Source organism: Hemisphaericaspora subhashii (assembly GCF_019202705.1).
Source record: "Hemisphaericaspora subhashii strain CBS 10753 chromosome Unknown scaffold5, whole genome shotgun sequence".
NCBI lineage: Eukaryota > Fungi > Ascomycota > Pichiomycetes > Serinales > Debaryomycetaceae > Hemisphaericaspora > Hemisphaericaspora subhashii.
The window spans coordinates 109,586-133,775 of record NW_026057210.1 but is presented as its reverse complement, the minus strand read 5'-3'; the positions used below and the strand labels follow the sequence as shown (position 1 = coordinate 133,775).

Genomic DNA, 24,190 nt, shown 5'->3' with positions numbered 1-24,190 from the left:
TACTATTTGCTTCTATTATTTCTATATACAAGATTCGCCAACGCACGTCTGTGTTCTCGTGGCTTACTTCTTCATAATCTCTCCAATTTCCAAAGAAATCGCTTCAACTTCTTCGCATATGCTTTCAACATCGCGTGCGATATCATTTACGTCTCTATTATTACTTCCGGTGTTTTCGCGTCCAAGAGCAGCTCGTATTTCTTTTGAGATTGTCTCTACTTCAGTCACAACTGCTTCAACTTCCTGAGCAATCTTGTCTAACGATTTTTGGGTTCCATTGCCGAGTATGGTAATAGAAAGACCTTCGAGTTCTTCCGAGATGAAATCTAGTTCTTTAGCAATTTTCTGTACACTACCTTCGAACCATGTAATAGCTCCTGGAGGGGCCACATAACCAGGAATGATTGGGTTTTCATCCACTATCGAACCAGGTGGACATTCTTCTAAAGTATCTAAAATTTCTTCCTTGAAATTAACATTGGGCTTCAAATTTTTGAATTCAGGGACCTCGATCTTTCCATTATCATAACCAAAATCCGCATCTTCTTCAGTAGCAATTCTACAGAGTTCGTCATATACCGAAGGATACCCTTTAGACATATCTTCCATAAACTTTCTGCACGATTCATTGTCAAGCATATAATCTTTATATGTTTTCGTAACTTCAAGAAATAACTTATATCTTTCTGCCAGGTACTCTGAGGCTAAAGCAGCATCACGGAACAGGAACCAATATGTATTTGGAATGCATATCTCCTTGTTTTCATCCAATTTACATAACAATTCATTCCATAGTTTTAAAATCTGTTCATTTGAGCACTGGATCTTGCTATGGCCACGAAGGATAGATTTGCAAAGAAAAAGATCTTTTTTGAAACCGAAATATTCGAGGGAATCAAATAACTCTTGCAAGAATTTGGAATTTTCCCAGGCACATTTTGAAATAACAATATGTAAAATCTTAGGTGATATTTCAGGATGATTCTTCAAAATTCCCCATAATTTATCCCTAGCTTGCTCCGTAGGCTCGGGAAAATTCTTAAAAAACAAGCTGAAGAAATGCCAATTTAAGCCCTCGTACGAAGAAGGAGCCAATGATTTGGATACTACTGACCTATAGGTATCATTATAATAGGTAATTATATCATCAAACGGAACCCCTTCTTCAAGACAGCGGCTAAAAAACTGATTAATATTAAGGGTCCTTAACTGAACATCATAAGGTAATGATTTGCTTTCATAGACCGCCTTTTCAAAGAAGCTAGTCGCGGTTGCGAGATCGGTGCATTCACCAACAAGTGCATTATGAATTTCTGCCAGGGCACGAAAGGCAACTTTGTTATCCTGGTCAGATCTGCCTTCGTAATCCAACAATTTTTCCAAAATATCCATCGCTCTGGTATAATCACCATTTTGTACGGCAAGTGCTCCCATGGGTCCAGCTAACACTGGTATCAACGGGGTATCATCGGTTAACTTTTCATAAATCTGGACTATCTCTTCATAAGTGAATCTTTTCATGATGCTAGCAGCAGGTATAACCCTGGCGAAATTCCATGGACTCATGTATAGATGTTGCAATAGTTCATCGGCTATTCCTCTTTCCCACATGTCGACTATTTCTCGATGTAATCTATATCTATGGAATCCCTTCAAGGCATAAGTAACAAGCTTCTCAGAAAGTAGGTGGTCTATCTTCCCCTGCTTAATTATCTCAGAAAAGCTTAAAATCGCCTCTTTAGTTGCCAATTCAATTTGCATTCTTCGATTTCTATCTTCGGAACTTGGATTTGGTATTGTAGCGAATTTTGTTACAACATCGTATGACATATGTATTAAAAAGCTAAGATACTCTTCATAATCAGATGCTATAGCCCACTTGGGAAGCCTTTCTATATGTGTTTGTAGTTCAGTTATCTGATCGGCACTTCGATCTTTTGTTGCACGAAGGGCCCTTATCTTCTTAATGTATGACATTTTATCTGCGAAGTCCTCTGGCTCAAGCCATGGATAACGACGTGGTTTCTGTCGATTCCCTTGATAGCCTGATCTGGTGTCGTGTCTAGGGCGTCTATTAGGTCTACTATTATCATTAAACTGGCGATCGGTCTCATGATGATAGTCTCTGTCACGGTTACGTGGTGCTCTATTTGATCTTTCTTGAGAAGATGAATACATTGAATTGAATCTTAAGAATTGGATAGTTGGAAGTGATATCGGGTAAGATACCAATGAGCATGGTATTTGGAATGATGGTTGCAAATACATTCCAGGGGGGATTTGGGAAAAGATAGTCTTCGAGTGTTTAGCTTTCAATAATACTGCACCTTTTAACCCATTCTGGGTATTAGTAGAAATTAATCTAAACATTTTGATAAGATTATATTACCAAAGGATGTTTGTTGGAATTTAGAAGAACAAGTTATAGGGAGAAGAGTGAAATTTTTTTGGCTCTGTTCGGTTAATTTTTCAGTTTATGTGCCGGGTAACCCCTGAACGTGCTTGACTGAGACAAACTCGATATTATATACTATCTAGTGATATCCTAATAGCCATTAAAAATGATGGACCAGAAGCTTGATTGCTTTTAGCTGTTTATCATGGGCTTTTGTTCTTGGAAATTGATAGAGAAGTGTGAGGAGACAATTTACTTCAACCAATCAGAAATGCCTTCTCAATCGATTGTTAGAAAAGTCTGTCTTAAGTCAATTAAGTTGGGTGCCTTAGTATATTATGAGGATATTCGGAAACTGACAATTCAATAGACTTTTGTCAGTTTAGACTCAGACAAGAGCAGATACACAAGATTGTATGCAAGAGAATTCTAAGAAGTGGTAGCTTAAATTTCTCTCTCTCTCTCTCTCTTTCTCTGTCTCTTTGTCTATCTCTGGGTGTTTGTGTGTCAGTATCTCTAGCTGTCTGTATTTCTGTATCTCTTGATTTATAGATTTATAAGAGTAAGATGTACTATTGAATCGATCACTGCTTAAGTCTACAAGAATACAAGAATACAAATACCAATTACTGTTTAGTATTCCATGTTATCTTATGATCCAATTGAAAGCTTTCTATCAAAGGAAACAAAGAAAGAGAGAAAGAGAATGGTGCAAAAAAAAAAGGAATGATCTTTTTGCAGAATTTATAAATTTAATTTTTCTTCTGTCGATCTCAAATATTTTGAAATTTTAATTAATGATTTAATTTTTACAACCAACAAAGATAGCAAACAATTTACACTAGAAGAGTTAAACTCATTCAACAAAGAAGAAATAGTAATGGCTTCAATTGGTGTATCATCGGTAGTACCACTGAGATATCCAACTGAATCTTCACAGTTACTACCGAAACAGAATAAACAACAACATAATATTTCACCAAGACTCCGCAATTCATATTATTCATCTTCAGCCACTCCTTCCCCTAGACTTAACCACAACAACCCAAGCAATAATAAACTGGCCAATGAAAAATCTATTAAGAAAGAACATGACAAAGGTAAGTTAGGTACCTTTGAAGGTGTATTCCTTCCAACCTCATTGAATGTCTTATCGATCTTGATGTTCTTAAGATTTGGCTTCATTATTGGACAAATGGGTATATTAGGAACGATGTTCTTGTTAGTGTTATCCTATACCATAGATATATTAACAACAATGTCTATTAGTGCTATTTCAACTAATGGTACCGTCAAAGGCGGTGGCGCTTATTATATGATATCACGATCTTTAGGTCCTGAATTTGGTGGGTCAATTGGAATCATTTTTGTTGTTGGACAAATCCTTAATTCATCTTTAAACGTGGTAGGGTTTATTGAACCTTTTTTGGTCAATTTTGGTAAAGAAAACGGGGATATGATAAAATTACTTCCAGTGAGTTATATGTGGCTGGTATTATATTCAACAATTTTATTGGCAATTTGTACATGTGTTGCCATGGTTGGATCCCTGCTTGTTTCCAAAACCGCTTTGTTGTTATTCATTCTATTGACAATCAGTACATTATCAATCCCAATATCTACATTTTTTGTCAAACCTTATTATCCATTACCTCCACCTTTTGATTCATTATTATATACTGGATTATCATGGAAAACTTTTTATGCAAACCTTTATCCAAAATTCACCAGTGGTGCTGCTGGTTCGGTATTACCCCCTGGTGTCCCCGAAACATTTAGAGACTTATTTGGAATTTTCTTCCCTGCAACTGCTGGTATCCTTGCTGGTGCTTCCATGTCGGGTGAATTGAAAACTCCATCCAAATCTATTCCAGAAGGAACTCTCAAAGGATTATTAGTATCATTCTTCCTATACACATCAGTCATTGTCTCTTTGGGTTCAGCAGTCCCTCGTGATTTATTGCATGTTGATATCAAGATTATGCAAACAGTTAATTTGCTGAGTATAATTATTATAGTAGGAGAATTTTCAACCTCGTTATTTTCAGTGATTATGGGAATAGTAGGTGCATCTTCTATGATTAATGCAATTGCCGACGACAGAATCATCCCGGGATTATCTATCTTCACTACTGCAAAAAAGACAATCAAACAACAGAATAAAGCAAAAATTTATAGTATCATCGCTACTTGGTTCATGGCCCAACTTTTCTTGTTTGCAGACATTAATCAAATCGCAACTTTCATAACCATGGCATTCTTAATGACTTTCATAGTGACAAATATTGCTTGTTTCTTATTGCGAGTAGGATCAGCCCCAAATTTCCGACCTTCATTCCGATACTTCAGTACAAGAACTGCATTCACAGGCGCATTAGTATGTTTCATTGCCATGTTTATTGTCGATGGTCTTTCGGCTACATTGGTGATTTTTTGTTTGACTTTTTTAATTCTCATGATCCATTATCTGACTCCACCGCTGAAATTTGGAGATATTTCTCAATTATTAATCTATCACCAAGTTCGAAAATACCTATTACGTCTAAAATTAGAAATGAGTGTTAAATACTGGAGACCCCAAATCTTGTTATTATGTGACAATCCTAGAACATCGTGGAATTTAATCGGGTTCTGTAATCATCTTAAAAAAGGTGGGCTTTACATCCTAGGTCACGTCGTGTTAATGAACGATGATACAAGCACTCCATCAAATGCCGAAAAGAATGCCACCGTTTTCTCAGTAAATACATACAAGGAAGTCCGGAAACAAAAGCAAGCGTGGGTTAAGTTACGTGACATGTCGAAAGTTAAAGCGTTCGTGCAAATTGCTTTAGGACCAACATTACCATGGGGTGTGAGGAATGTTTATCTTGGATCGGGACTTGGAGGTATGAAACCAAATATTACCGTCTTGGGCTTTTATGATTTTATTAAACATGGTATTGAAATGCCAATAATCCCACCATTCATGCAGCAGCAACAACAACAACAACAAAAGGATAATGATGGCGGGTTTGGACAATTACCAACGGATACCTGTCGAAAGGAAAGAAAGGTGAGTATAAATCAATGGGTTCAGATTGTCGAGGATTTAGTGGTTTTACAAGCGACTGTCGCTGTGGCGGCAAATTTCTCCAAATTGAAATTACCAAAACGAGAGAATGACAATACTTCGATATTTAGCTTTTTGAAAAAGCAAGAAGTATCAGAAGGGGTGAAGAAGAAATATATTGATTTATATCCTATTCAAATGTCATCGATAAATCAATTGGATAATGGTCAATCTGTCCTTTCAACAAACTTCGATACCTATACGTTAATCCTCCAATTAGGTTGGATTTTATCCACTGTACAAGAATGGAAATTTACGAATCATAAATTGAGAGTTATTGTTTTTGTCGAGAATGAACAAGAAGTAGATGATGAACGTACAAGATTGAATAAATTGTTATCCAGTCTTAGAATTGAGGCCGAGCTCAAGATTGTGTGTCTATCAGATGGCCAGCTAGATTCTTATAATTATATGGTTAAGGGATATACCAAAACCCAACTGAATCGCGCTCAGTATGACAAGATAGATAATGTCTTACATGAAGATCAATGGTGGAGAAATTTATCCAAAGCCAGAGAAACCCTCAAAGAGATCGAGAAGAAAAAGCTTCTTAAAAAGAAACAACAAAAGCTGCAACTTATATCTCGAAGTAGTTCAAAATCATCAATAGCACCTGAAGCTTACTTTCCGTTAAAGCTAAATGTCTCAGCAATGAGTCCCCCATCCCAAACAAGATTTGACTCGTTTAAAAAGAATAGAAGAGAGACTTTATCTAACTTGCATGAACAAGGGATGTCACTTTCATTTAATTTGAAATCACAGGCAGCGAACCAGTTTTTGAATTATGAGGACCCGTTAAGTGGAGAGACCAGTGACGAAGAGGAGACAGCATCTAATAGTATGAACAGCAGTGCTATTAATTTGAATACGATTAGTGGAGATAGATTGCCTCCGAAAGTATCCGATCAACAAGGACTACAATTACCTCCATTGCATTTCAAACCAACATTATTGGATAGGCCTATGAGGTCAGGGGCAGGTACTCCAGGAGGTATGAGTTCACGTTCATCTATGACTAATCTAAGACCAAATTTCCTGTCTGTTAAGATTCCCCAACCTAAGATTAACGACGACGATGATGACGATGAAGATGCTGGTGATGGAGATGGTGACGGTGAAGAGGGAGAAAGAGTCAAGCATTCTATTCAGTTTATGAATGAAGAAGAGGATGATGAGCACGAAGATGAAGACGCAGAAGAGCGAGGGCGTGAGGAAGAAAATCCTGACGAAGACGCATTGTATATTCCATCAAGAAGGTCCCGAGAGAGACCAATACCAGAGAGAAGAGGTAAACGACAAGTTTCAAAAAATCGAGGCTCAACTCTAAAATCGCACACAATTATTGCAAATGATGATGAGATTATTCAGCAGATTCGTACACCGCAGTTTTTGGCAGCGGCTGATGACGAGGAAGATGATGATGATATTCCAGACTTGCCTTATAAAGACCGAAGTCATATTTCTCCGGGCCCTGCGGGGCCAAGTAATCTTCGAGATCAATTTTATAAAAGTCGGATGAAACAACCGCCTCCTGTTGCTCCTGTTCCAAAGTCGCCCAAAATCGAGGGTATGATAACGAGAAGAGAACTTCAACAGGAATTAAACCTGTTAAGTTTTGACGATATCCCTGCAAAGGGACAGCATTTAGTTTTGAATGAATTGATGAAACGGTATTCTCCCGTTACTGAGACTGATGTGATTTTTTCGACTTTGCCTGCACCTCCTATTGGTACACACCTTGATGATACTGAAAGTTTTGATTATACGAACAGTTTGGCAGTTTGGTTGGATGATTTGCCGCCGGTTTTGTTGGTGAATTCGCAGACCGTAACTGTTACTACTGCATTATAGAAGTGATATGCATTTAAATTTATATATACATAGTGATTAGTGATTGTTTTATGCATTTGTTAAGTTATTCAGTTTTTGTTAGTCTCATCGCATTCCGTACTAAGGAACCCAAAAAAAAAGAACACAAATGAAACACATACATAACTCTTTCTCTCTCAACAATCAACACTATCACAAAATATCTCTATCTAAAGCAAAGAGTGTGTAGTTCAAAGATGACAGGAAGAAGAAATTTGATGACTACCCATGTGAGCATAAGTGGTAGTCACCACAGCGTCAAGAATGGCAATAATACTAACCAAACGAAGAATAAAGATAATGATGACCAACTTTCCAAGGAAGAAAAATTAAGAAAGAGAAGAGAACAATTGGCTCTCTGGAGAGAGAAGAAGCAACAACAACAAGAGCGACAGCAGGAGGAGAGCAAGGAAGAGAAAGTAGAAGAGAAAGCTGAAGTAACTGAGATCCCTTCAAAAGTGCCAACTGTAGTTAAGGAGGAACCTGATGAAAAGAAGAGACTTCGACAACAACGTATTGAAGAATGGAAAAGAACCAGAGCCCAAAAGAGTAATGATATACCAAAAGAGATTCAGGGAAAGTCCGGAGGTTCTCTGAAGGCAGATGTAAAGAAAACAACTATTTTAATCAGTAAGAAGAAATTGGTTGTAAATAAACCAAAAGGTATTAAACGAAAAATTCTGCTAGATGAAGACGAGGATGACGTTGACAATTCTCATAAACCATTATTCAAGAAACCTTCTCTTGACCATCATGGATCTCAAGATGTGGATAGGAAAGACGAAACGTCGGAGGATGAATTGGATGCATATTTGGCTTCTATCGACAGTTCTCTTCCTGCAAGACCAAACCTGGAAGCGTCAACTGTGCAATCTGTCATAATGGAAGATGCGCAAGATGAAATTGGAAATGAAGAAGAGATGGATGACGACGAGAAACAACAAGAATTGTTATCTTCCAAATTGTCAAAATTCCAGCAACAGAAAGGAAAGGAATTGAAGCCGATCGATTATTCCCAAGAAGCATACGAACCAGTAAGAAAAAAATTCTATCAAGAACCCTATGAACTTCTGATTCTCACAGCTCAAGAAGTCGACAATATGAGACAAGAACTCGGTATCCTCAAATTCAAATCACCTGGTTCTGATTCCACATTTACTCCAATATCTAAATGGTCCCATTTAGGTCTCCCTGCCAACCTAAGCAGTGTCATCACCGACAAGCTCCAGTTCTCCCATCCATCAGCGATCCAAGCCCAAGCACTTCCCGTGATCATGTCAGGAAGGGACGTCATAGGGGTTGCCAAAACTGGGTCTGGGAAAACTTTGGCATACGTCCTACCCATGTTACGTCATATCCAAGATAAGAGACCAATACGGGAAGGAGAAGGTCCTTTGGCATTAATACTCTGCCCCACGAGAGAATTAGCCCTCCAGATCGTAAAAGAAATCAACCACTTTGCTAGTGCCACCAAATTTCGAGTTTGTTGTTGCTACGGTGGTTCTTCTATCGAAACGCAAATTAGCGAATTGAAAAAAGGAGTCGAAATAATGGTTGGTACACCGGGCCGGGTTATTGATTTATTAGCTGCCAATGGTGGACGTGTGACAAATTTAAAACGGACCACATATGTTGTGCTAGATGAAGCTGATCGAATGTTTGATATGGGGTTTGAACCCCAAGTGGCGAAGATATACACTCAAATCAGGCCCGATTGTCAGACGGTATTGTTTTCGGCGACGTTTCCGCGTAAGATGGAGCAATTGGCCCGGAAATTAGTAAAACATGAGGATGCGGTGGAGATTGTTGTGGGAGGTATAAGTGTGGTTGCACCTGAGATCAAGCAGGAAATTATCTTGTTTGAACCTGAATCCGAAGAAGAATATAAATCGCAAAGAATGGATAAATTGTATGAAATCTTAAATTCATATATGGTATCACATCCAAATTCAAAAATCCTTATTTTCGTTCAAAAGCAAAACGATGCTGACGAATTAGTCTCAACCTTATTGGGAGCACAATATCCATGTGTGGCTATTCATGGTGGAAAAGACCAGATAGATCGTAAGTTCGCCATAAAAGAATTCTCCGATACGTCGAGCGGTATGGATATTCTAATCGCAACATCTATAGCTGCCAGAGGTTTGGACGTAAAAAGTTTAGGATTGGTAATTAATTTCGATCCACCTAATCATATGGAAGATTATGTTCATCGAGTTGGTAGGACCGGGAGGGCTGGGTCGATGGGAAGAGCAATTACTTTTGTATCTAAAGATCAAGAACATGAAATTGCAAACTTAGTGAAGGCTTTGACGTTAAGTAAACAGGAAGGTGTTGATTCGAGATTGGAGGAAGTGGCCGACAAGTTCTTTGGGAAGGTTAAACAGGGGAAGGAGAAAGTATATCTTGGGTTTGGTGGGAAAGGATTGGATAAGATGAAGGAAGTGAGGGAGTCAAAGATAAGGTTGGAGAAGAGTATGTATCAAGAAGAGCATGAAAAGGAATCTGGTGAACCATTGGCTGGTCAAGAGCAACGGTCAAATAGTGCAACTCCGTCTTCAGTTCCCTCTATATTGCCTGCATTTGAAATTATTGAAGGTAATAGTCCAGACACATCAGGACCAGATAAATGTAAATATTATTCTCGAGTTGTTATCAATGACCTTCCGCAAAAGGCAAGGTTGAATATTCTTAATCGCGAGAACTTGTCAAAAATAATCGATACCACCAGAACTTCGATCACGACAAAGGGACAATTCTATGCACCTGGTCTGAAATTGCCTCAGGATATCAATGAAAACATTGCGCATGCTAAGCTTTATTTGCTTGTTGAAGGATTGTCTGAATTGGCGGTACGGGAAGCTAATAATTTGATTAGAGATCGGATGATTGAAGGTTTGGAAATGGCTAGTCAACAAGAAAACCTTGCTCCTAGTGGTAAGTATACTGTGTAGTTTAGAATTTAGATATAGTTTTATATTGCCAGAGAAATACTAGCTGCAGTAATAGAAGGAAATTTTTCATTAACTGTGTGATCAAGAGGAAGCTTGTATTGATTGTTTATCTTTTTGATTACAATTTCTATGCCCTGTATGTTTATCAAATATATCAGTGTTAGCTTATAGCATAACGTCATCTTACCGGAGATTAAAACTAAATTGCGGAAATAAAATGGAAAATTGTCAGATGCATTTGAATAAAAATTTTGTTTTGTTCGGTGGGGGATTGTTCTGTCCCCCACAATATTTTTCAATAATGATGAAATCCCTCGGTTTCTTTAGTTGTATAAATATATTGGGAAGGAAGGAACTCTAAGTATAATTTTTCATTTAGTTACTCTTTATCCTATCTATCTAAGTATGCCATTCAAATTAGAAGATTATCAAAACTACGAATTCTTTTCCGTCAGTGAAATTGAACAAGGATTCATTCATGTCCAATACACAAATCCAAAAACATTAAATGCATTCAGTGAACAAAATTGGAAAGACTATGGAGAAATCTTAACCCGTCTTGATCAAGATGAAGATACAATTTTGATCTTAATCACTTCCGGTGTCCCTAGATCATTCTCAAGTGGATTGAATATTAAGAGTGCTGCCGGACTGTTCCCAAAAGGATTAACTACTTCAGAACTTGAGCAATATTTAAAGAAACATATTAAGGATTTCCAAGATTGTGTGAGTGTACCAGCCCGTATTTCTACTCCTACTATTGGGATCTTAAACGGTATCAACTATGGACTTGCACTTGATTTATCCACTGCTTTCAGTATTAGAATTGCAGTAGAAGATGTTAAATTCTCAATTGCTGAAGTCAATATTGGGATTGCGGCTGATATTGGAACATTACAGAGAATCCCAGCTTTGGTCAGTAATAAATCGTTATTATATCAACATGCTTTATTGGGTGATGTATTTGGTGCTGAAGAGGCTTTGAAAATGGGCTTTGTTAGTACTGTTGTTCCAACTATTGAAGATGGTATTGCATTGGCTAAGAGGTATGGGGAAAAGATTTGTTCAGTTCCAAGATGGGCAATTAGAGGAACTAAACAACATATTCAGGATATGATAAATGGTAATACTATGGAACAAGGATTAGTGGATATTGCTAATTATAATGCTTATCATATTGCCCGTTCTAATTTCTTAGGTAAAAGTAAGATGTGAGAAGGTATTTACATCTCTTAATATATTCGTCCGTAGTTACCATTTGTAGTGCGGGTAACCCTTAAAAATAGGCACCGAACTTCGGATTCTTAGTTTAGTTCTCTTAGTTTTTTTTGTGTGAGTGTCGCAAAATTCATGACAGTCGTTTAAAAATTTCTTTTTCTTCTGAACCAATTAACAAAATTTTTTCAATAAATTTTTCAATCTTTAGAATTAAAATTATAAACGAAGAAAGTACCTAGTTGAGGATTATTTACTTATATATAGCCTAAGAGAAGGGTGGAAAGCATGACAGTGATATTAAGAAATAAAAATAAGATAGCTAGACTTGGTGTCTCTCTCAGAGGATATTCAACAGCTGCTATTTCTTTAAATGAAGATCTCATCCACCCATATGAACATACTACTACCACCACTTCAACCAGTAATTCCTCCTCCGAAACTAACAAATACACTGTCAAGTCATTACTAGCGCATGCGCCTTCGACTAGAATAGCCAAAGCATATGCGAAAGCTAATGAAATAACCCTCGCTACACAGGATAAGACTGTTGAAATCAAGAATAGATTGATGAAGTTGGATCGGGACAGAGATTATGATACCCTTTTAAGTGTTCTTTCGACTTGGGCCAATCACGATATACATGGAATGGTGAAGTTACTTGGAAGACACCAATTCGCTTCATATGTGGGAAAACTTATGAATCATAATGCAAAATCGATCATAGATAATGTGGCAATCTATCCAATCTTGAAATTATTGGACATTAATCAGCGTCGTATGAAACCATCTCAAAGGTTATGTGATGAAAGAGATGCAATTACCAATTTATATAATCGATTATTATATACTGATAAGTCTGCATCTGTTTATGATGAAAATAATAGTACGGATATTTATGAAAGTTCAAAACTTACAGGATATAGATTGATTCCCCAAGATTATGAAAATTTAATGAAATTCGAATTCAAATATCTTAAATTAGACTTATGTTCCAACTGGTTCATGATGTTCAAGAAACAATATGGACCCAATTATATTCAATATATGACTCCTAAAATGTGGTCATTAGTTTTTCCAATTTATTGTGATGGTAATCCAAGATCATGGGGTGCTCAACAAACAAAACTAGCCAATACATCGCATGATCCAAAAAGATCCCCTTTCGAATCTCCAATATCTTTCAATGAATTATTAAGAGAATTCAATCAAGCCCAAATTGACAAGGATGTTGGAATTGACTTTTATACCAGTTTGATTTCTTCTTTGGGACATTCAGGAAAGCTTGATCAACTTCAGAAATATGTTGCTTCACTTTGGGCAGTTGATGCCAACGGGAAATATATTCCTGGATTACCAAAAGTAGAAAAATATGATCCTATGTATCCAACTATGGAACTTGTTACAACCTTATTTTTATGTTTTGCATATAATGGACAATTCTTTGAAGGATTGAAATATGTAGATGGCTTTCAAAAGGTTTATCCTGATGTTAATAAATTCAGTTTAAGATCTGCAGAAGTGACATTTTGGCAAATGCTATTTAAATGGGCCGATATTTCCACAAGATATGAACCAGACCGTGCATTACATTTCTATTTAAAACAAACCAAAGCTGACATTGGATCAAGTGGAAATGAGAATATATCACTTGATGAAATACAAAAGAATGCTAATTTCGATTATGAAGGTTATTTACAATTTACTCAAAGCTTACATGTTCAAAGACAACGAACATTTGATGAAATATGGAAATACCGCCAGGAAGCAGGAATCCCATTTTCTAAAAAGATTTATACAACTTATTTGAAAACCCTAACTGAATTAACTGACCTTAAAGAAGTCGAAACCAAATATTATGCTTTTTTAACCACCTTAGCCAAGCAATATCACTTTTATCACCTTTCTTCAGATTCATTCACTTCGAGAACTAATTTAGGTTTCACGTCACCATCTCAAGAATCCAGAAACATTCTAATTCTTTATGAACAGACATTAAAGCAATTAGTTGGACATAAATGGAAACACTTATATATTGGACAATGTAAACCATTAATTGATGAATGGGCCCTTGATGAAGAAATGAAAACTGGATTGAATACATGGTATCAAGATGATATATTACCTCAATATAGAGAGTATGTTGAGATGATGAGAAGTGAAGCTATGAACAGATTGAAGGCTGAAGAAGAAGAAGATAGTGATTCATTGTTGAACTTGATGTAAGATTTCTGTGGCTGTAGATAGATACGATATATATTTATAAACAATATTATTTAATGGATAGACTCGCGATATTTTATAATCTAGATTGTAACGGTATTGCCAAGGGATTATAAGAACATACCTTCGATACTTTGGTAGATGCTTTCGACCTACTCTACAAGCAAATGGACAAGATTTTTAGCAGCCAAAAGTACGTGTATTTACCAATTTGTTGTAAACCAATTTTTACCACGTAAACCTCCAAGTTTGTCGACAGCAAAAAAAAATTGAAATTTACCAATTTTCATGAAGACACACGTAATCTATAGAGATACATTATTTACAAATCAAATATTAAATACATACAATGGCTGCTGAAGGATTAGAAAAGATTACTGAAGTTCCAGTTGAATTCTTTAAAGATGGAAGTGCATTCGTTAAGAAATGTACAAAGCCAGACCAAAAGGAATACTTTAAGATTATTAGAGCTGTAGGTATTGGATTCATCATGATGGGTGTTGTTGGTTATGCTGTTAAATTGGTACACATCCCAATTAGATACTTGATTGTTTAGAGGATGGTTAGAAGAAATTGACAAACCTATTTGAGAGAAAGGTAATCCAAGCTAGATAAAGGGGGGGAGAGAGGATGGTGAAAGCTTTGTTGATAATATTTTTTTGTTCAGGAAACGTATGAAATTGTTTCTTCAAATAACCACATAGAGTGTTGGTAATGATAGCAATGGTGGGTTACGTTTATCTTGTGTAATTGTATAATAATTATAAATATAAAAACATTTTAAAGTGGAATCACATATGGTTAGTGACGGTTAGATCTCAGCAACTTACGTAAAAATATCGCAATTGGAACTACATACTACTGGAACTGTCAACATAGGCTTATACTTGTCTATTTACAAACGACATTGTCAATATCTCTCATGCAAATCAATGTGTATAATGAGAACAATCTTGTCAAATGTACTGACACCAGCAACATCCCAATTAGGAAATATTGTCTCGTGATATTTCGCATGCGGCTCGTACAATTTTTTTTTTGCATCTCTTCTCTCTTCTCATCGCTGAAATATTATTCAACCTTCTGCAACCCATATACCTCCAATAAACTAGCTGACATTTATAGAATATAGAATAGATCATGTCAACATCATCTGCATTTGTGAAAAAGCTTGCATCCAACGACCGTCCAACCCGAGAAGCTGCCCTCGAATCCCTCAAGCGATTCCTTTCTTCAAAATCATCAAAGAAACTTTCAGAATTGGATTTAAGTAAATTATGGAAAGGTTTATATTATTCTATGTGGTTTTGTGATAGACCAAGGGCACAAGAGAGATTGGCTGAACAATTAGGTAGTTTATTTTCCGATTGTATTTCTCGTGACCAATTTTGTAGTTTTGTGAGTTCATTCTGGGTGATTATGATTAGTGAATGGCCAAATGTGGATCAATGGAGGGTTGATAAATATTATTTATTAATTCGTCGAGTATTGAGACATAATTTCAAAATGTTGAAGTTGAATAATTGGGATGAAGAATTGGTGAAAAATTGGTTGGAAGTTTTGGAGAAAGAAGGTGGCGTTTTAAGTGGTGATAAAAAGATAGCATATGCTTTACCTTACCATATTTGTGATATTTATTTAGATGAATTAGAGTTGATAATATTTGAAGAGTTGAAAGGTGATCAAGAAGTATTGGAGAATTATAAGAAGGATGATAAAGAATATATTGAATTATATGAATCGTTGTTTAAACGAAAATTACAAATCGTTGAAGATATTCCAATTAAACAATTGATCAGTCCGTTCGAGCATTTGAATAAAGATGCTTTGTTAAAGACATTAAGAGAGAAATGTGCTGACGAAGTCTTGAATGATGAAAGATTGAAGGACTGGGGAGTAGTCGAAGACGATGAAAGTGATAGTGAAGAAGACGGTGAAGCAGACTCTGCCAGTGAAGATGAAGATGAAAGTGAAGATGAATGGAAAGGGTTCTAGAATAGACATATCTCTATGTATTAATTAATAGTTAAAATAAAATTGCATCCATATAGAAATTTTCCACCTCTCTAAAATCTGGATCAACCATAGAAAAAAAATACAGATTTAGATCGAGACAATCTCTTTCCCCATCTCTTCTCTTACAATAATGTCTAAAGCACCAAATAAAGAGATAAACCCCTATATACCGAAGTATATAACATCAAAACCATGGTATCAAGATGCGCAACAAACCAAGACCAAGCATGAAGAAGAAGGCGACAATAATGGCCAATCCGATGACTACCTATCTCATCATCGAAAACAACCCAAAGAAATCGTCGATTATAGTCAGGCCAAAATTGGTTCAGGGATTCAGGACAATTTCGAAGGAAGTATTCGAAAAGATGTGACTGGTGACAATTATGACATGAAGCGAGATAGATGGTATGGCTATTCTCTGGAGGAATGGCTAGATCAGATTAAGAAATGGGAAGAGTCACATCAACAACAACAGAAAACAAAACGACGAAAAGTAGATAAAAATAAGAATGGGGATGAAGATTCTGATGATACTGATTATGAATTAGAATTAATTGAATTGGGTCTCGAAAAGAAAGATATCTTTAGTAATATCAAAGAAGACCCTATGGAGAAGATGTTACGTGATAGACAAGATATACCGTCCTATATATATAATATCACCAGTAATGAAAACAATAAAATCCGATTAGAATATGATCCAAAATCAAGAATCACTAAGGATCCAAGTAAAGGGTTTTTAAATGATCAAAATCAATTTATTAAACGACGTGAAGGAGATGCTAAAGATTTAACTAATTTACAAAAATTAGCTTGGGAATTAGATCAACAAGATAAAAAGAAATCATTAGCTATTTTGAAGGAACAAGAAATTGAAGCAGAAAATATACCGGAGACTGATTTGAAGTATAGTCTTGAAGCTAGTCCGACTTTGATGATGTTGAAAGCTAAACAAGCAAAAGAGGAACAATTAAGGAGATCAGCTTTGAAAAGACAAGAATTATTGAATAAATATGGAAGTGCAAGTTCTGCTTCCAAAGACAGCACTGACATAACACCACCGATACACGCACAACAGTACCAGTCCGACCAGAACCTGGAATCAATCAGTGATCCAACCTTGGATAAGAATGGATTGAGAAAATCTCGATATGTGGAAGACCAAATAGGACTAGACCATACAACTATTTATGGAAGCTTTTATAAAAATGGGAAATGGGGATATTCATGTTGCAAACAACTAGCCAAGAATTCATATTGTACCAATAGCAAACCATGAAATTATTTCAAAATCCAATTATTCCAATTTTTAATTCGAACATTTTGATTATTATTTAACAATTCCAAATATTCAATTTCTTGAATAACTTGAATTAAAATTGATAAATATTTTCCATTCTTAGTTAAGGTTTTCATTCTATTAAATTCTAATAATTTTGTGATTGGTACTGAACCATCTTCATAACTAAATAATGATCGTAAATATCTATCTTTGCATAAGTTTTCAGTAGAGAAGTAATATTCAATTTGTCGTTTTATATTTTCGCGCTTTAGTTCTCTATTTGAAAGTTTGGCGACGTTGGAGTTGATGTCGATGTTTTCGTAAGTGCGTAGATATAATGGCGAGGATGGCTCTGGAACTATGAAATGCAGTTGTGAAGCTGGATGAGGGAGCGGTTCTTTCTCGAGTATAGGATAAGAGAATGGTAATGTATAAATACCAAATTGGGGATATATAACCATTGGATAATTATGATGACAAGGTTCCGGCCCTGATACAAGCTGCTGATGTTGCTGCGATTGTTGTTGTTCGAGATTTGTTGAATAGAAAAGTTCCTGCTGTCCTTCGTTATCCAACGTTGGATGGAAATTGGAAAGTTGTGGATGGTGATGGTGGGTAATTATTTGGGGTTGGATCAATTGATTGGGATAATTATTCTGATTTAATTGAATAAATGGTTGTATCATCTCCAGAGGCCCTTGATGTTGTTGATCATATGGATGGTGATGTTGCACAGCAGGGCTATGCTGAATTGGAATAAAACCTTGTTGTTGAATAGCAATAGGACCAGGACCGCCACTGACTATTGGTCCCCGATCATCACGAATCTTATATTTATAAACACCACTGCCGCCTCTTATCTTCTTAGTCTTGGGAAACTTTGGTTTCTTGATAATAGTATTCTTACCGACACTAACCATAATAGTACCATTCTTATTCTTTTTCTGTGAGGGTTTAGTTTGAATATTTGGAGCCAGTAAAGGTTTACCGCCATCAACAAACAATTCCTGTTGTTGTTGATGTGCCAGTCTACTTAATCTCCCTTGTGGTTTCATATATGGCGGGGATGACAAACTGATTTGATTGGAGATGATTTCTGCTCCAATACTTGAATTTGAATCTTGCTCGTATTGTTGTAAATATAATGAACTATTTGTACGTGATGCTGTAGCTGGATGTAAAATTGGTGAAGTTGAGAGTAATTGAGCTTCTGTGTTGAGTAATTGATTCAAGCACCATGCGTTTGTACGTGGTGGAGGTGCAGGCAATAAGCGCTTAACCATTGCTGTGTATTGATGGTTTGTATTATTAAACCTTCTGTTCTATAAATGAGTTTTCTAAGGGGAAGTTTTGTATTAAAGTAGATAAGTATCAATGGGAGCGTCAATGGCAAAATTTACAAAATTATGGATGAGGGGACCAGGCAACAAGGGGGAGGAGAGCTGATTGAGTATCCTTATTACTTCCAAGGGTTGGGATATTTGTATATTCTGGTAGTGCAAGTGAGTGTAAGTTGGTTGTCAAAAAAAAGATTGGTGTTGCAAAACTCTGTAAGACAAGGAAAAACTACACAATAAGATAAACACAACCAAAAATCAACGGTGTGTTCTTCGGAATACAAATAGGATTGATTAAGCTTAATGGACTGGACCAATAGTTGACTGTTCCAAGAAATACTACTCGCTAAGTAATTCCTTACAGTTATTTATTTATAGAAATTATTAGTTAGAATATGTGTGAAAATTAGTAGAAAAAGTTTTAAGCATAAAAAAAATACCAAGCCTTTCAGAAACTAAAAAACTAACCCAAAGAGTGATGACTTGTAATCAGATCCATAGCGATCATGAAGTTATTTTAAGTGAACCGATATGTTAAGGTTAATGAATTGATGATGACTTCTGATGAGAAAAGACTTAAAGATTGACAGTTGACGTTCCACGCTTTTTTTTTTGGCTGCAACCAGTTTTTTCGCAATCATTGTTTTTGTGTTTTTGTGTATTTAAACAAACTAACAACTGATCGGTTGGTATTTGGAAGCAAAATGATACAATGTTGATAAGACTAATTTATTAATTATTACCCCAAACTTCGTTGATTAATGTCTTATGACTTTAAATTAGTTTGTTATATATATAATAAATTAGTTAAAAAGCCATAGTAATAATTAATTGATTTTGAGTTATTTATCAAAATTAATACAAAAATGCCATAGAAAACTTTATGAGGCGTAGAATCTGATTATTATTGCTTATTACTCATTGTTTTTATCTACACATTTTATTAATTAAGCAATCAGTTCAACAATGAAATGATTGATGAAAAACGTTCTTCATTTTGGGTAATATTCTTTACATTTCTAAAATGAATTATAACAAAGAAAGAACTCGTGTTCATTTCATTCCTCAACTAAACCAAAAATTTGTTTTATCTAATTATGTGACTAATTTAATAAAGGGTTAAAATACAGTCATGCAAAGAAAATGGGCTTATTTAGCTATAAATAGGCCGTCTAACAGAATGTTCTATCGGCCCCCACATGTCATGATTCCAACTTTTGTTATCGTAACTTTATCCTTCTTAAGTATCATAAGAGGACACGATCATAAGAAAGTCATACAAGAAATTACAGAAAATGACAACATATCGGTTATGGAAGGAAATCATAATTCCCGCGTGTTCATGGGGTATAAAAGCCAATTTAATTGCGTTCTCTTCTCTGTATGGATAATCTTCCGAATTCACAAGAAAAATAAAAAAGCCACACCCATTTGATTTAAGAGTCCACGTGAGTGTTAAAACTTACTACTGAATAAGCGTGTGCGTGTGTCCCTTGTAAAAAAAAAGCAACGTGTACGCGGAATACCTCCTTACTTTTCCTCTCCACCCTTGTTGGTTTCGGGGGGTCAAGGGGGGGCTTAATATGTCAAAAATGTATGTTATTCCTGTATATAATCCTCTTCTATTATCAATTGTACATTCATTTAGTTTGCGTGGGGCCTATTTTTTTTTGGCTGCAACTTCAATAAAAACTGACAAAACAATGAGAAAAATATTTTTTAACAGTAATCATTATTTTTTTCTTATTTCATTTTTTTTTTTGGTTGCACAAGATTCTTAAAAATTTTATGTTGCACCCACGTGGTAGACAAAATGATTTGTACCAAGAAAATCTCTCTAAATCATAAAGCCAAGAGATTTCAATAACGAGAAAATGTTTCAAAGGACGAAACGAGGCTATTCTTCTTAAATAATTTTTAATCAGAAATATGAAATCGTGTGACTTGTTTCCGTAAACCAGAAAATTGACAGGGAAGGTTTTAGTGTCTATTGTGACAAACTCATATGGAATGAACACATGGGGTCAAGGATCTCGTGCGTGCTTCCATTTGTTTCTTTATTCATCTGCGTTGCTTTGCCTTCCTCAATTGTGTCTTTCTTTAAGTTTAAACGATTTGAAAGATCGTACAAAGTTTTTCTCTATTCAATTAATCGATATTTAAGATCTTGTGAGGGTTATTTGACCTGTTACTCCCCCTTTTTGCCAATGTAGTTTCCTGTCCCTTCTCCCTTTTTCTTAACTCTTGAGAGGGTAATAGTTACGAGTCGTTTGAGTCATTATTTTGCAATAAGACTGGAAAACGTTTTAATAATAAAAGAAATATTTTTATAAAAAAAAGTTTAAATGTTTAAAACAGAAAACGTGGGTTCTTTTTTTGAGTTTATAATTTCGCTATTAAACCGCACACCCCCGAAAATAAAATCTACGCTTATCACATATACACAGTTAATCCTATTAACCAGTAACTAACGAAGAAGGAACGAGTTTTCTTGGTTTTTTTATATAAAACTAACTTAATATTTCCCAATTGATTTTTTAAAAAAAAAGTATTTTGCAATAATAAATTCTGAGAGTATATTACTCGATATAATTACGCATTAAAGAACCTGTAAACCCTATCACCATGACTTCATCATTTCCAAACCCTCCATTATTAAAGACAACTATTATTCAACTTAACAAAGAATTGGATCCAGATGACAACAACTATGAGATCTTAACCAATGAATATAACAAGTCCAATTCATCTAACGGTGCTACTACTGCTACTAATGGTAGACCACTTGATATTGTAACTAATCAACAACAATTGAACCTGCAACAACCAAACAAAAAGAAGAGAAGAAGATCTTCAGTTAATGTTGATTCAGAAGAATTGGCTAAAAGAAAACATGAAACTAAACAATTACATTCAATAATTGAAAAGAGAAGAAGAATTAAAATTAATCGAGAATTTGAAGCTTTGAAATATTTGATACCTGCTTGTAGAAGTACTCATGCTTCCACTAATCAAGCTAATAATAAGGGAGGAGCTGCTGCTGCCAATAATAATAACAATAAGATTGATGGGATGTATAAATTAACCATTTTGAAATCTTCCGTTGAATATATTTTATATTTACATCATATAATACGGAAGCAACATGAATTATTATCTTCATATACTTCAACTCATAGTGATTTTAGTATTGACTTTGCAAAGATACCTTTAGATGTTAACCAATATAGAAATATCGATAAGGATTTTAATTTCAATGATCTTTTACAACAACAACCACAATCATTACAACAGCAGCAACAACAAATACAACAACAGATGCAGGAACAATCATACCAACAACAACCTTATCAACAAGCTGTGCTTCCTAATTCACAACCTTTCTACAAGACAAATTCAATTGCTGAAGAACCTGAAGAAGAACCCGTTCCTATTCAACAAAATGCAAGTACTAGTAGTAGCAATTCAAGTACAAGAACTGCAACTCCTCATGTTACTAATTTCACCACCAGTATTCCAACCTCGACTTCTTCAAGTATTCATGAATTACCAAAACGTTCTCCAAACATGACTCCAGAAACTACTCCAATACTTACAATGTTGAACAAGTACACTAATATACAATATGGATCTAGAAATTCATATTCTCCACAACATATGGGTATGAGATCAACTGATCCATCTCCATTCACGAATCCTTTGAAATCTACATTATCATTTTCACCGTCAATGTTGGGTAGTGCTAATCTAAGCGCTATTGTCGCCGCTTCTACTGCCATGGGTGGGGTTGGGACTGGTGCAGCATTTAATAACAATCAATTCATTTTACCTGATCCAGCCATAAATCCTAATATTAAATTGGAAGTACCTAAACAAAAAGTATTTAAACCAGTAGGTCCACTTGCACTTGATAGAGAAGATTCTGTTTCAGCTGATCAAGATGCTGCTTCCAAGACTTTATTGTCCTTGAAAAGAAAATCAAGTATTGATCGCTTGTTGAATTAACATGTTTCGGTTTTGATATTAGTATTATTATTTCAGTTCTTCTTTTGTTACTTCTTTTTGGTGTGTTATTTATTTGTTTTTACTTATATTAGTTATTTATATTCTTTTTGGTTATTATTATATATTTATATTATTTGTTACATCTTATGTATGAGATGACGGGGTTAATAATTCTTTATCATATAGAAATTCAATATATTCATCCATAAAACTTGGCCAAGCTGCCATTTCATCATAATTCTTAAAATTCACTGGATCATCCAATATCACTTCTTTAAAGAATAAATAAAACATTGACCAAGTATCATATGTAATTGCCTTTTTACTTTTTTCTTCAATTAAGAATTCATACCATTGATTAATCCTTTCATTCACACTAGTTATAAAATCTTCTTCATCAATCGGTGTAATTTCAACCATATAAGAGGTAATAATTATTGGTATAAGTAATTTCCAATATTCAATTGCAGTTTCAATATCCAATAATCGTTGATTTTCAACCTCCATCAAAAATCCAAATGCATAATTATACATTCCTTGAAGGGACAAATCATCACCTTGAAGATCAACATATCCTGATGCTGAACTGATACCTTTATGAATTAAAGCATCATGAAATTTGATTATAAAATTCTTCATTCCCTTTAAATCAAATATTTTATTTTGTTGCCAAATACCAACAAAACTCTTTTTAGTGAAAACACCCATTTTGGGGGAATTTAATAAATATGCTAAAGTCAAAGATCTTACATCTTCTGGGGATATATCCAAATCTTCCAAATATGCCATAGTACCATCTACATCTATTATCTCTGGATCTTTTCCATCTTGATATTTCTTAAATAGGACAAGTAATCGATTGTCAATCTTTGGTGAAGACGCAGAAAAAGAGAATGGGGATGATGTTTGATGTTTGTCAAAGTATGTACCGAGTGCGACGGAAAGATCATAGTTGGCAGCATCTAAATATCGTCCGGCTGTTGTTATTGATGTATTTGTTAATTCTGCAAATTGATGCTTAATTTGAGATTTATTGGACTTGTAAGTGATTGTTAGTAAAGTTATCCTGGGTAAGAAAGCTGAGGGTATGAGTTACTTACCATCTGTTATATTATTGACAAAATGATTATGTTGGGTCAAATCAATTGTGTGCGTAAGTGTAAGTGTGTATCTATGTGTGTATGTTTCTAAAGAAAGGGTTTGAAGAAAAGGGACTGAATAAATCTCATTCGATTATTTTTTTAACTTTCTTTCGCGCTACCACCAGAAGAAAAAAAGAACATCTTGTTTCACTTTTCATTGGGGAAAGTTTTGACCAGAGAAGAGATTTGGTAGTAGGCAAAGTCGATTAAATTATGTGATTGGTTAATGAGAGTAATATATCCCCTGTGTTACCGACAAGTCTGTGTGAGGCTGTAAGCAATTCTAACGGGTTCAATACATCCAAAAGCGATGGACAGTAATATTAGCAATTAGTTTTCCACTCTGCACAGACTTTCAGATCCCTGTCTCAGTAAATCTTCAGTTGCATAACAACTCATTAGACTTGCTACTCCATAGCCCAATGAATTGGTAACTGGTAAAGCAAGCTCTCTAGATTAATATTGGTAAGGTAATGAACTGTGGTGAAGACAAAGAGAATGGCTGCAACACTGAAAGTTTGTGCGACATTTTCTCTATCAAATTTATGTCGCATACAAAAGGACGACATGTGCTGCCAAAAAAAATCTCTATTTATGTTTCTCTCTTTGTAAGAAACTTTGTTTGTTGATATCAGTA

General features: G+C 35.2%; 10 protein-coding genes across 10 annotated transcripts; 7 read left to right on the top strand and 3 right to left on the bottom strand. All coding sequences in view use genetic code 12, as the record gives it.

Moving 5' to 3' along the window:
• Nucleotides 1–63: 63 nt before the first annotated feature.
• J8A68_000749 (RMD9) lies at nucleotides 64–2,370 on the bottom strand (the record flags this gene model as incomplete). Its single annotated transcript, XM_049410457.1, has 1 exon — nucleotides 64–2,370. One exon carries the CDS (start codon nucleotides 2,368–2,370, stop codon nucleotides 64–66), a length of 2,307 nt encoding a protein of 768 aa, XP_049265961.1.
• A 905-nt stretch (nucleotides 2,371–3,275) lies between these two features.
• Nucleotides 3,276–7,358, top strand: J8A68_000748 (uncharacterized protein; the record flags this gene model as incomplete). The annotated part of the gene is made up of 1 exon (XM_049410456.1): nucleotides 3,276–7,358. The coding sequence occupies one exon, from the start codon at nucleotides 3,276–3,278 to the stop codon at nucleotides 7,356–7,358; it is 4,083 nt and encodes a 1,360-aa protein (XP_049265960.1).
• Nucleotides 7,359–7,573: 215 nt separating this feature from the next.
• On the top strand, nucleotides 7,574–10,330 carry PRP5 (DEAD-box RNA helicase; the record flags this gene model as incomplete). Its single annotated transcript, XM_049410455.1, has 1 exon — nucleotides 7,574–10,330. One exon carries the CDS (start codon nucleotides 7,574–7,576, stop codon nucleotides 10,328–10,330), a length of 2,757 nt encoding a protein of 918 aa, XP_049265959.1.
• Nucleotides 10,331–10,735: 405 nt separating this feature from the next.
• On the top strand, nucleotides 10,736–13,771 carry J8A68_000746 (uncharacterized protein; the record flags this gene model as incomplete). Its single annotated transcript, XM_049410453.1, has 2 exons — nucleotides 10,736–11,534; nucleotides 12,018–13,771. 2 exons carry the CDS (start codon nucleotides 10,736–10,738, stop codon nucleotides 13,769–13,771), a joined length of 2,553 nt encoding a protein of 850 aa, XP_049265958.1.
• A 346-nt stretch (nucleotides 13,772–14,117) lies between these two features.
• On the top strand, nucleotides 14,118–14,324 carry J8A68_000745 (translocon subunit; the record flags this gene model as incomplete). Its single annotated transcript, XM_049410452.1, has 1 exon — nucleotides 14,118–14,324. One exon carries the CDS (start codon nucleotides 14,118–14,120, stop codon nucleotides 14,322–14,324), a length of 207 nt encoding a protein of 68 aa, XP_049265957.1.
• A 584-nt stretch (nucleotides 14,325–14,908) lies between these two features.
• Nucleotides 14,909–15,763, top strand: J8A68_000744 (uncharacterized protein; the record flags this gene model as incomplete). The annotated part of the gene is made up of 1 exon (XM_049410451.1): nucleotides 14,909–15,763. The coding sequence occupies one exon, from the start codon at nucleotides 14,909–14,911 to the stop codon at nucleotides 15,761–15,763; it is 855 nt and encodes a 284-aa protein (XP_049265956.1).
• A 151-nt stretch (nucleotides 15,764–15,914) lies between these two features.
• Nucleotides 15,915–17,066, top strand: SLU7 (mRNA splicing protein; the record flags this gene model as incomplete). The annotated part of the gene is made up of 1 exon (XM_049410450.1): nucleotides 15,915–17,066. The coding sequence occupies one exon, from the start codon at nucleotides 15,915–15,917 to the stop codon at nucleotides 17,064–17,066; it is 1,152 nt and encodes a 383-aa protein (XP_049265955.1).
• Nucleotides 17,067–17,068: 2 nt separating this feature from the next.
• On the bottom strand, nucleotides 17,069–18,352 carry SLF1 (Slf1p; the record flags this gene model as incomplete). Its single annotated transcript, XM_049410449.1, has 1 exon — nucleotides 17,069–18,352. One exon carries the CDS (start codon nucleotides 18,350–18,352, stop codon nucleotides 17,069–17,071), a length of 1,284 nt encoding a protein of 427 aa, XP_049265954.1.
• A 2,679-nt stretch (nucleotides 18,353–21,031) lies between these two features.
• On the top strand, nucleotides 21,032–22,411 carry TRY6 (Try6p; the record flags this gene model as incomplete). The annotated part of the gene is made up of 1 exon (XM_049410448.1): nucleotides 21,032–22,411. The coding sequence occupies one exon, from the start codon at nucleotides 21,032–21,034 to the stop codon at nucleotides 22,409–22,411; it is 1,380 nt and encodes a 459-aa protein (XP_049265953.1).
• Nucleotides 22,412–22,555: 144 nt separating this feature from the next.
• J8A68_000740 (NEDD8 ligase) lies at nucleotides 22,556–23,514 on the bottom strand (the record flags this gene model as incomplete). Its single annotated transcript, XM_049410447.1, has 2 exons — nucleotides 22,556–23,449; nucleotides 23,512–23,514. 2 exons carry the CDS (start codon nucleotides 23,512–23,514, stop codon nucleotides 22,556–22,558), a joined length of 897 nt encoding a protein of 298 aa, XP_049265952.1.
• Nucleotides 23,515–24,190: the final 676 nt, after the last annotated feature.